Source organism: Muscardinus avellanarius (assembly GCF_963383645.1).
Source record: "Muscardinus avellanarius genome assembly, chromosome: 5".
NCBI classification, from domain to species: Eukaryota; Metazoa; Chordata; class Mammalia; order Rodentia; family Gliridae; genus Muscardinus; species Muscardinus avellanarius.
In genome coordinates, this window is record NC_137790.1 from 110,821,843 (window position 1) to 110,834,813 (window position 12,971).

A 12,971-nucleotide genomic window follows, 5' to 3' on the forward strand; every position below is an offset into this window, starting at 1 on the left:
TTTTTGTTAATCTACTTTTCCTGTGTTTGTATGCTATATCAAATTAATAATTTTATCTAATATAAAATTTCGATATAAAATAAGGAATTTGGCGTATTTCATAGAGGAAGTTAGTGATTATATATTTTAAAACACTCATACACACACACACACACACACACACACACACACACATATATATATTTCACAATATAGTTCCCTAATATATTCCACAATATTTTATATGAAAACAGAGGTAGAAAGATGGGAGTTAGAGTAGGAAGAACTTTATTATTTTACTGTGAAATATGACTTATTCTTGAAGTTCCAAATCAGTAAAGTATGAATAAGAGCATCTTCTTCATAGAATGAAAAATTGTGAAAATCGAGAAACATAAAAAGGTTTTTATTACATGAAATAATGCCTTAAAATGATATTGTATGTATGTTTTCATTTTAGTGTACTATAACATGTACCACTAACTTATTCCTTTAATTTAAAATTACTTGTGTTGATTATATTGTTTATCCATATGTATTGTTTTAGGCTGTAAACAAAAGTTGCCTGCAGCTCTCTGCTTTCATCTTCCTTAGTTGTGTGTGTGTGTGTGTGTATGTATGTGTGTGTGTGTGTAATTCATGATCATTGATGATGGTTTATTATAGCTATATATCTTACATTTTAAACACACACTCTTTTTCTTCCTTTAGATGGCAAAGAAGAAATTTAGTGGACTGGAAATCTCTCTGATTGTCCTCTTTATCATAGTTACTGTAATAGCTATTGCCCTAGTTGTTGTTTTAGCAACTAATACATCTGCTGTTGAAAGTAAGTAATTTTACAAACTCTTATACAGTTTAGAAGGTTATTCCATAATGATTGTGGACTTAAGAAAGATACCTATGGAAGACAAAACATGAGACTTACCTAGAGTAAGGAACACAATTACTCCAACTTTTTCTATCAGTTTATTGTTTATCTCAATGAAAGCCACTTAACTATGGAATTCATGTGGTTTGGCATTAATGGAGTGCCCTACGTAAGTTTTTGGAGAAAGAGACAAGAGGCAAACAGATAGATGTGTGATGTGGTGTGTTTTATATTATGGTACATTTTAGTAAGGTGAAGTAACTCCCTACTGTTACCAGTGAGTTTATTCTCATTAGTGGGGAAATCAAGGCCTTTTTCTCTGATATTAAGAAAATTTATAAAATAGAGTGGGGAATACGACAAATATTCTTTTTGTATTGGCTAAATTTATTTAAAGGGGATAGGTTGTATGACAGAAAGAAGCAGAGTGAAGGTGAAACAAAGTTTAAGGTGTTTAATAATATTTTTCTGATTATATCTACCCTAATTTAGAGTTGTTGCATAATACTGTGAACTACAGATTATACTTTCTCTTTCCTTGCCATTCTCTCTTGACTGAATCAGAACTGAAAAGTTATTTTGTAGTGTAATTGTAGTTAGCAATTCACGTTTATTGCTGTTATTGCTTTACCTTTTCTCAGTAATAGCTCACTATCTTGGCAAGCAGTCCATTTTTATCTTACACATATATGATTGCTTGAAGGTTCTTCCTTATTTAAAATTAAGATCAGGGTGTATTCATTTCGAGTCACCCCCCCCATGCCATTTTGGCATTGGGCTGTATTTCTGTTTTCTGTATTTCTATCTTTCTAATAAACTTCTCTAAATCTAAATAAATAAATGAAATTAAGATCTGTTTTTCTTTATTATTCCCAGCTTTCTGTTTCTCTACTTATCAAATTATTCCTTCTTCCTATTTTTGTCTTCTCTACAGAATGTCTTGTTTCCTTTTCTGATTCCGTGTTTCTCCATCTTCTTTCTTCTTCTATAAAACAGAAACTATAAATACACTGTCAATATACATTTTGTTTCCTTTTTATTCTATGTCCCGACCTCTGTGAACATACTTAGTTTTCCTGAAAACAAGGCAAGGGTCTACACTGTTGTAAAGCCCTAACCAATAGCTGGTCGTTCTTAAAAATGTTTTACAAATTATTTTGACTATGTTTTTACTTTTTGTGAAAATTTAAATTTTTCCATGATAGATGGATATTAAAATAATATTCAAATAATAAAAGTTTTAAACAGAAAAACAATTGAAATAACGAATTCTACATTCTTAAGATACTGCCTACCTTTTAGAAATCAAAGAAAATATTATTGAATCTTTCTTCTTGTGATTAGGGCTTGAATTTATGGGTCTTTTAGTGCAAAATTTATCTTTTAATTTTTATTATGTATAATTCATGCATTATGTCAGCCTGAAGTGCCCATTTCTTGAAGAATCTATAAAATATGTTAATATTATGTTTTACTTTATTGAGTATTTTCTTCTCCCAGGTTCAGGTTTAGGAAGATGCCCTACTGAGAATAATGATCCTGTCAATGAGAGAATAAACTGCATACCAGAACAATTTCCAACACAGGTTTGAAAAACATTTTTAATACTTTTATTAGTATGTCTCATTGCATTCACATAATTTTTCAATATTGGATATTTGTATATTGTTAAAGATCTAGACATAAACATGGATTAGACTGATTTTACTTTTATTGTGCTTTTATTAATGCATTATAATTGCATTGTGGTTACACACTATAGTGAGGTTCAGTCTGATACAAACGTACATGGCCACAGTTCTTGAACCTTGCTCTGCATCCCACCTCACTATCTTCTCCTCCCTCCGTTTACACATTATCAGAATGGATAGTAATAACTTTCCATATTGCCAAGGCATTATTTGAGCTGTTTCCTTCTTTATTCCTCCTTTTGCATCTCCCCTCTATTTTCCTTTTATTATTCTACCAACTTTTTCCATATTCATCTGAAGTCCTTTGTGTTTTTTCTTTTCTCTCTAGCTTCCACATATGAGAAAAATACTAAAAAAAAAAATAAACCAATAAAAACTTTGCAATTGAACTGAATAGACGTTTTTCCAAAGAAGAATTACAATATGCCAATAAATATATTTAAAAATTTAAAAATAATTAACATTTAGAAAATGCAAATAAAACACTACACTTTCTAGATGGTAAAGAGGTTGTCAGAGTATGACAAGATAGCCATTGTTAAATATGTGTGTGCAATTTATTGCTACAGTATGTATAGTGGGAATTAAGTACTTTTTGGAAACATCCAGGCTTTCTAGAGCTTTTAAAATTGCATGGCACATGGTAAAAGTAAAGGCCTAAAGTGATGCTCTTTAAGTATTTTTTGTCACTTTATAGGAATGGTTGCATTTGGGGAATGGAATTATTAAACTTGATTTATTGGAAAGTTAAACAAAACTACACTGAAATCCCAAGTAACTCCGTTTAGAATAGTAATCATAAACAACACAAACATAAACAAATGCTGATGAAGAGGTGGGAAAATAGGAACAATTATACATTGTTGGTAGGGTTGTAAATTAGTACAACCACTATAAAAGTTTCTAAAAGACTAGTCATGAAATCACCATATGACACAGCTATACTACTCCTTGGTATTTTTTCAAACTAATTTGTCTCTTTTTTATAGCTCTATATAAACAGATAGCAGAGAACTGAAATTACTTAGCTTACTTGTCTGTATTTTTGTTCAATACAAGTTAACTACTTAATATACATCCATGCCCAACAAGTTATTATTGTTATAAACATCTCTGAAATTCTAATATCTTATATTTACTTTTAAAAGTATTAGCTCTGAATATATAGAATATTCTTCTTTTTCTTTTTTAGGAATTTTTGTAATTTCAAATGGGACTTTTATTCAAACTGCATCACTCAGTATTTTTTAAAACTTGGCTGTTTTATAAATATCTTCAATATTGTTCTCTCATTTATACATGCAAAGATTTTTTAAAATTCTTGAAATGTTAACTTTCTATCATCTCCAATGATCACTTGAAGCAATGATTTAGCACCTGAATAGTTAAACTTAAATTATAAAATACAGGAATCATACCATTTGAATAAATATTTGGTCCAAACAAGGTGGTTAAGGTTGAATTTATAATTCCAACCCAGTGCATTACTCAGCTCAGGTTGCCATGCAAAATATAAGAAACTAGATAGCTTCAACAAGAATACTTATTTTCTAATAGTTCTGGACCTTGAAGTCCAAAATTAAGATGTCATCAGTACTGGTTCCGAATAGAACCTTTATTCTTGGCTTGTAGACAGCTGCTTCTTGTTTTATCTTTACATAGTTTTTCTCTGTGTATGCACTGCACTGTTTCCTTCCCTTGGATTAGGGCACCAACCTTTTGACCTTATTTAATCTTTATTACATTTAAACCCCCTGTCACCAAGCCTAATCATACATGGGGATGGGGCTTTAACATTTGAATTTGAGAGTCACAGTTTAGATTATAACACTGAGGCTGCCCATGATATATATATATATATATATATATATATATATATATATATATATATATATATATATTTTTTTTTTTTTTTTTTTTTTTTCTGGTACTGGGGATGGAACCCTTCTATCTCTGGGCTACACTCCGAGGCCTGTTTTTTATACTTTATTTGGAAACAGGGTCTTCTAATCCAGCAAGTCTGGCTTGGAGCCAGCGTGATCCTCCTGTCGCCGCCTCCCAAGTGCGGGGACTACAACTGTGCGCCACCATGCCCGGCTATGTATATAATTTTGATACTAGTAGAAATACACACTTATACACATATAATACAATGAGAATATTAAAAATTTATTTATTTAATTTTTACCAACTAGAGTTTAGTGAACTATACCTTTTAATGGATACTTAATGTATTTAAGTTTTATTAAATTTATTTTCTCAAATGAAGCAGAAAGAAAGATAAAGTTAGATGAAAACTAAAAATACATTGAACATACCAAATCCTGAAAAAACAATAGGGAAAATACATACATAATGAATAACAAAACATCTATAAAATAAAATTATAAATATTTACAAGCCTGGAAATAAATATTTTGTAACTGATATTTTAGTATGTAAAGGTAGAGAGTTTAGCAATGTCTTTCAAAAGTTTGTCTTTACCTAGAGCCCCAGAATGTAACCTTATTTGTAAATAGGGTTTTTGCAGTTGTACTTTGTTAAGATAAAGTTTTATTGGATAAAGGTTTGCCTTAAGTCTAATGAATGGGGTCATTTTAAGAGAAGGGCCAGTACTTCGTCTACACACAGAGAAAAAAGCCATATGAAGATTAAAGTGGAGATTGGAGCCATGAATATTCAAGGCAAAGATGCCAAGGCTTGACAGTAGCCACTTTTCCTAATAGCAAAGGAAAAGACAAGCCATGATTCTTCCACAGAACCTTCAAAATTACCATGGCTTTGCTAACACCTTGAGTTAGAGTTTATAGCCTCAAGAACTGTGAGAATATAAAATCTTGCTTTAAATCATGTCTTTTCATGGTTCCTTTGGCAGCCTTTGCACAATGATTCAGTATATTTTAAGAAAATGCAAGTCCATTATACTGATTTTAAAATTTTGTCAAAATGTAATTATAATGTGATTATATCTTCTCTCTTTTGCTCGCTCTCTCTGTCTCTGTCTCTGTCTCTCTCTCTCTCTTTCCCTCTCTCCTCTCTCTCTCTTTCTGTTTATTTTATTTTTTTTTTACTATTGAGTATCTTTCCAAAGGGACTGGAATTAGAAAATTATAGTAATACATGCATACCCTTGCTTATAGTAGTACATATTACACTAGCCAAATTATGGAGGTAACTTAAATGGTCATCAACAGATGAATGTGTTATAAAATTATGGAATATACACATGATGGAATTCTACTCAGTAATCAGGAACAAAATAATATCATTTGTAAGAAAATGAATAGACCTGGAGAACATTATGTTAAGTGAAATTAGCCAGTGACAGAAAGTGAAGGGTAATATGTTTTGCTCATATGTGGAAGCCAGAGAATAATTGTGATGCTTCAGTGGAGCCAGGGAGGTGGTCTGGGGGTATCACTTCCATTGACAATAAGTATATATGTGAAATTAACAATGTCAATATCAATATCCTTCATGGAGTAGTCTGTGTATGTTTATATCTGAAACCTTTTTAATTTGACATGCAAACAGGAGATTGATGTACACTTTCAGATGATTAAGCATGAAAACCTCTATTTGAATGACAAAAAGCAAAGAATTGTTAAAATGTGTCATATTAAGTAGATTTTCAAGTACACCATTGTTAATATATAACATCAGCGTATTGTTCAACTTTTTACAATGACATACAATTTTTTTCACTTCTCCTAACATATGATAATAAAATTTTTAAGAATTAGCCGGACATGGTGGTGCGCACTTGTAATTCCAGTCCTTGGGAGGCTGATACAGGTGGAACACAGGTTTGCGGCCAGCCTCAGCTACTTAGTAAAGTCCTCCACAATTTAGCAAGAACTTGTTTCAAAATAAAAAATAGGAAAATAGGGATAGGTGACAAGCTCAGGGGTAGAATGCCCCTGCGTATTCAATCCCCAGAACCTAAAAAAAAAAATCTAAGAATTAAGTATTTTGATTTACTCCTTGAATACAATTTCAGTAACTAGTTGTGACACCTGATGAACTTGTTAAAATAGTTTAAATAATTATACACTGAAATAGTAAATAGTGCTGGGTGTGGTGGCCCACTCTTTCAATCCCAGTACTTGGCGGGTTGACACAGGAGGATCACAGGTTCTAGGCCAGCCTCAGGTACTTGGGTAAGGCACTCTGCAACTTAGTGAGACCCTCTTTCAAAATAAAGAATAAGCCGGATATGGTGGCGCATGCTTGTAATCCCTTAGGAGGCTGAGATCAGAGGATTTGCAGTTCGCGGACAGCCTCAGCCACTTATTCAGACCCTCTTTCAAAATAAAGAGTGAAAAATAGGGCAAGGGGTATAGATTGAAGGTCGAATGCCCCTGGGTTCCATCCCCAGACCCACAAAAAGTAAAAAAAGAAAGCATAAAAAATAGGGCTGGGGAGTAGGTTCGAGGTAAAATGTCCCTGGGTTCAATCCCTAGACCCACAAAAAATAAAAAAAAGAGAAAGAAATAGTAAATAGATAAAATAATAATTTTTAATTTTTATGTGTGCTTAAATTCAATTCTATATTTTCATCTTCATAGCTTTACTTGCAAATTGATACATAATTTAAAAAAATATATATATACTTTAGTTCTTCATCAATACACAACAGAATATAAAAAGGTACCGAGAAGGCCAGATTCTTTAAAATACATGAATTTACAATAATGTGTACAGATATATCAATGCGATGAATCATAACTGAGAACATATATATCTGGTAATTAATTCAACTCATCAAACATTTATATTTCCTTAAAGTGAAAAGAATAAAAAATGATTTGTGAGCATTTTATATATTTGAGGAAATAATCATTAAAAAAATACTCATTGGAAAAATAGAGACTAGAACATCTGATAATAGCACTAATCATATAATTCATTTCTTAAAAATATTTTTTTCAGGCTACTTGTGAACAGAGAGGCTGCTGCTGGAGGCCAGGGAATGATTCCGTTGTCCCTTGGTGCTTCTTTGCAGATAACCATGGCTATAATGTCCAAAGCCAGACAGCAACAATTAATGGTGAGAAGTGTTTTTTTATTATTCTAAGTGGAATTTTTTTTTAATTTGATCTCTAAAAATATCTTAAATAGTATAAAATAAGTATGTACATCAAAATATCTGATTTAATCATACTATGGATTTACTTTATACATTATTGCATTTTCAAAAAATTACTGATTATTTGTGGTAAGTACAATAAAATTATAATATAAGAATATTTAATAATTGTTGGTCTTCATAATTTTTATGCCTATTTTTTTCTTTCTTATTTAAGGACTCGAAGCCAGATTAAACAGGATATCTGCTCCTACACTATTTGGAAATGACATTAACCGTGTGCTCCTGACAACTCAAAATCAGACACCCAATCGTTTCCGGTTCAAGGTTTATTTTTTTATATTTACAAAACAGACTTAATAATAAAACATATTTTAGGGTAAAGAATATATTAACCATTTTATTAAATTTTTGCTTTTAAGCATTTATAACAAAGGGCTAATTATGCTAATCCTTTTCTAAGCTTGTTTTCTTGAATGTAACTGAATGATAGTGTCCCTTACAGGTATTTTGGATAATTTATAAATTTAAATTTATAAATATTTTTTTCAGGCTACTTGTGAACAGAGAGGCTGCTGCTGGAGGCCAGGGAATGATTCCGTTGTTATATTCATATAAATTATTTAGCATATTTTGAGGAGGAGAAGCACTCAATAAATATCAATAATTTTATTATTTCAGTCTTAGGCTATGATAAAATATTAGTTTAAAATGTAATTTAAGAAAATGGCAATAGTTCTATATGAATGAAATTTATAATTAGTACTTCTTTTTACTAATTTCATGTGTGTGCTTAATTAAAACAAAACTAATTCATACTGTATTTTAATAACAAGTTTAGTAACATTTTTAGATTTTGAGATGAAAACAGCATGTTATTCTTTATATATTATCTTTTCAGCAGCATTTTTGAAGGAATTGAGTTATTTTAAAATTTGATGTTTGTTTTTATTTTGGAGGAGCTGAGTATTGAACCTAGTGTATCACACATACTAGCCATGTGCTTAACCCTTATCTATACCTTCAACTCTGATATATTTTAAAACAAAACTTAAAATACTTGTGGGACTCTCAAATGGGTCAATAATAAAGGACACTAATAATAATTTAATTTACAAAATTCTAGTATATTTGGTAATAATCTCAGTTGATATTTGATTTTTATATCAGACAATAGAACGCTTTACTTGACTTTACATATGGAAATATTATAACCAATCAAATGCATTTATTTATTAATAATTGATTTTGTTTATCTTTGCATAAAAAGTCCAAAATGTTTAAGTTAGGTGGTAGCTAGTTCTTTTAAAAGATTATAAAATATATTTTCTATTTGGAGTTGCATTTAATAATTCAGAATTATAAAATTAAATAATATTTGAATCAAGTAATGCTAATTTATTTAAATCTTTATAGATTACTGATCCAGCTAATAGAAGGTATGAAGTTCCTCATCAGTTTATCAAAGAATTTAATGCACCCGCACCTGCTGAACTGTTGTATGATGTGCAAGTTACAGAAAATCCATTCAGCATCAAAGTTATTAGGAAAAGCAATAACAAAATTTTGTAAGTATTGACTTTTTTTTTTCGGTACCAGAGATGGAATCCAGGGGCATTGTGCCACCAAGCTGGATCCCCACCCCTATTTTTTTTTTTTTATCCTTTATTTTGAAACAGTGTCTCATTGAGTTGCAAAGGGCCTCACTTGGTAACTGAGGCTGTCAGCAAATCGTAATCCTTCAGTCTCTGCCTCCTGAATGCTGGGATTACGAGGAGGTGCCACTATGCCAGACAAGCACTGACTCTTTGTTTCTGTAAATTTAAATAACTGGCCAATTGTATTCTATTCTCGTAGAATAAGAATGCATTCATGTCAAGTTATTGTCACAAGGAGCACGTTTTCTCCCCCAAAACAGTGAAGGAAGGACTTGATAGAGTGGTTTTGTTCTAGGTAATAAATATATTAAATTCTGTGTGAAATAATCCAGGCACAGAAGGACAAATACTGTACAATCTCAGTTATATGCGAATCTAAATCAAAATTTTAGGCATATGATAGAATGGTGATTATAAGAGTCTTGAGAAGGGAGAAGGAAGAAAAAGATTTGGGTTAAAATGTTAGACAATAGTAAGTAGTTTTCAAAATTTATTGCAAAGCAACATAACTTTAGTCAATAATAATTTTATGTATACTTAAAAATTGCTAATAGACTTAAATACTCACACCACAAAATAGTAAATGTATGGGGTAATGTTATTTTAAAGTTTGCTTTAGTTGTTCAGAAGTGCATATCAAAATGTCACATTGTATTTTATGTAATATATAATATTATAATCTCCCAACAACATAAAACCAAATGTCAGTCAACATTTTATATAGAATGGATTTGATTTCCATAAACTATACAGTTGAGTTTTTTGAAAAAACATTTGAAACATTGAAAAAACATATATTAGCCTAAATATAAAATATGTGGAAGCCACTAAAATCCTGCATTCTAAATCTCATTCCCTAGAGCAAGAAAAAATTTGGTTTGAAACTTGGTGCTGCAATCGACAAGTTATGACTTTTAAAATATAAATTAGTTTTCTTAGTATATGTTGTCTATGAAATGGGGTTGATAATAGTAGCTACATTTTAGAGTTGAGATGAAAATGAAAAGAGAATGCATGTGAAAAGTTGTATTATTGGTGATGAATAAAATTGTGTTGGCACAATAAACAAGTTATGCTTATTGATTAATTTGTAGAATTTTAAAGATTGACCAAGTTAGAGACTGACACCTTTGGAATAAAATATTTCAGATGATGCTAACATAAGCCCATATTTGGCACAACATTTTATATGTATTTATAGGTCGTTTCTCTCTTTAATGTTTCAGATTTGACACCAGTGTTGGTCCCCTGGTATACTCTGACCAGTATTTACAGATTTCAACCAAACTTGCAAATGACTATATTTACGGTATTGGAGAACATGCTCATAAAAGATTTCGACATGATTTATATTGGAAAACATGGCCCATTTTTACTCGGGATCAACTACCAACTGGTGTAAGAAATTATTTTTCTTGTTATAAATAAAGTTATTAGGTTTAATTACATGATATCCTATTTAAAATTATCATTTATTTTACATTAACAATTAAGATTTTTATATCATAGTCCAGAATCTTGTTTACTATAGGGATGAGACCTGATAGGTCAATTCTAAATTAACTCAGTAAAGAGCTGATTTTGTGAAGGTTTGAATGGGTTTTCAATTTTATGAAAGGTTTCTTTTGATTTCCACTTTTACAGTTTCATTATTCCTTTTGCAATCACCCTTGTAATGAAAACTATTAAGCTAAAATCGTTCCAAGTACCATATTCTAAATGGAGACATGTAGATGTGAAATGCTATCTTCTTGTCTTTTAGACACTGTCTCATGCACCTTTGCCTACTTTTTCTTATTCCCAAACGTATGATAATCTTGCATAGTTTGAAATCTTTGCAAGGCCATCATTTTTCTTTGTAACAACTGAAGCTTAAGGTGGTTTCTCATGCATCCAATATGTTATGGAGAAACATCTCCTATGTTTTCCTATATAGGATTATTCTTTATTTTAATCCTTTATTTATATTTTATTACAACAATAATCACAATATGTTATTTTTATATATGTATTTGTCTACTAGATTGTATGGTTCTTGAGGACAAAAACTAACCATTAAAAGTTTCTTTTTTATTGATGTTTATTATCTTTGTAATGATAATGCTATGGTACTTCTCAGAAGGAGTAAACGGTTATTTTGAATTCCACTGATTACAGAACTACTGATATATTATACAGATCTTTGATTACAGCATTGTTATCTCTAATAGACATGAGGCTGAATACCTCATGCCTGTTTTCCATACATTTTTTCTTTTAAACTGCCATTTAAATAAAAACAGGTAGGAAGTCTTTTTCTCTTTACCATTTGCTTCTACTATTTTAGTTCCTCATCAGTTCTCAACCAGTATCCTTCAGATGGTCACTGAGGGTAGTCATCATTTACATGTTCCTTGGGCATACACAAAACATAATGGATAAACATACCACTGAGCCATCATAAGTAGCTTATTAAACTCTCTTAATTATCAGAAAATATAAAGGTTAATAATCTATTGTTCATTGTACAAATTAGGTTGTATATATGTTACTATAAAATTATTCATTTTATGTATTTTATTTAGTTTGCTTTATAAATATTAAAAATATAGACCTTGAACTGAAAATGATTGGTATCTGATTTTGACTTGTCAGTACGCTGTTAGTATATATACCTTTTGAGCTACAATGATTGATATAATACATATATTGAAGAAAATTAGGAGAAATATAGAAAGTAAAGATGGGCATCATGGCTCACAACTGTAATCTCAGTATTTGAGAGGCTGAGATAGGAGGATTACAAGTTCAAAGCCAGTCTTAGAAATTTAGTGAGGCTCTCAGCAACTTAGTACGACCCTGTTTCCAAAAATATAAAAATCACATCAGGGTGGGGGTATAACTTGGAAGCAGAATGTCCTTTAGTACATGTTTAGCACCAAAAGAAAAGATTAAAAAAATAGAGAGTAAACTATAAATATGAGTTTGCAAAGGCCATTTTAACATACTAAATTCTTACTTTTAATGTGTTAAAATTTTAATTTTCAAAATTTTCTTTTATAGAATAATAACAACTTATATGGTCATCAGACATTCTTCATGTGCATTGAAGATACATCTGGAAAGTCATTTGGTGTTTTCTTACTGAACAGCAATGCAATGGGTAAGAGTAATATATCTGATGAGATGTTTAAATGAGATTTATTTATTTATTTATTTATTTATTTTGTGGGTCTGAGGATGGAACCCAGGGGCATTTGACCTCCAAGCTACACCTCTTGCACTATTTTTTATTCTTTATTTTGAAACCGGGTCTCACTGAGTTACAGGGGGCCTCACTAAGTAGCTGAAGCTGTCTGCGAACCGTGATCCTCCGGTCTCAGCCTCCCAAATGCTGGGATTACAAGTGTGCCACCACCACGCCTGGCTTTAAATGAGATTTAATTTGGCATGTCTAACTGCTCTCTTTATTCCAGTCATAGGTATTAGATACCAGAATAAACTCTGTTGTAAATGATTTTAGCATGCAAGGTTATTATATTTGAAGGTCGTGAGTCAGTAGATTCTTCATATCAGTGCTTCTATTTTGAAGAGAGTATGTTGTGTTGTGATATATGGACACTTTTTTTCCTTTCAGAGACACATTGACATGTCTGTAAATACAAAGTGGTACTCCCATCCCCATAGTCATTTGTCAAGATAAA

General features: G+C 31.0%; 1 protein-coding gene across 1 annotated transcript in view; it reads left to right on the forward strand.

The window, feature by feature from the left end:
- Window positions 1–690: 690 nt before the first annotated feature.
- SI (sucrase-isomaltase) overlaps window positions 691–12,971 on the forward strand; it is a gene marked incomplete at both ends in the record, with an annotated part of 83,884 nt that continues 71,603 nt past the window's right edge. Inside the window, 7 exons of the mRNA XM_080696582.1 lie at window positions 691–808; window positions 2,351–2,436; window positions 7,474–7,591; window positions 7,848–7,957; window positions 9,047–9,198; window positions 10,515–10,686; window positions 12,331–12,430. Coding sequence (XP_080552708.1) covers window positions 691–808; window positions 2,351–2,436; window positions 7,474–7,591; window positions 7,848–7,957; window positions 9,047–9,198; window positions 10,515–10,686; window positions 12,331–12,430 — 856 coding nt within the window. The remainder of the gene's footprint in view (window positions 809–2,350; window positions 2,437–7,473; window positions 7,592–7,847; window positions 7,958–9,046; window positions 9,199–10,514; window positions 10,687–12,330; window positions 12,431–12,971) is intronic.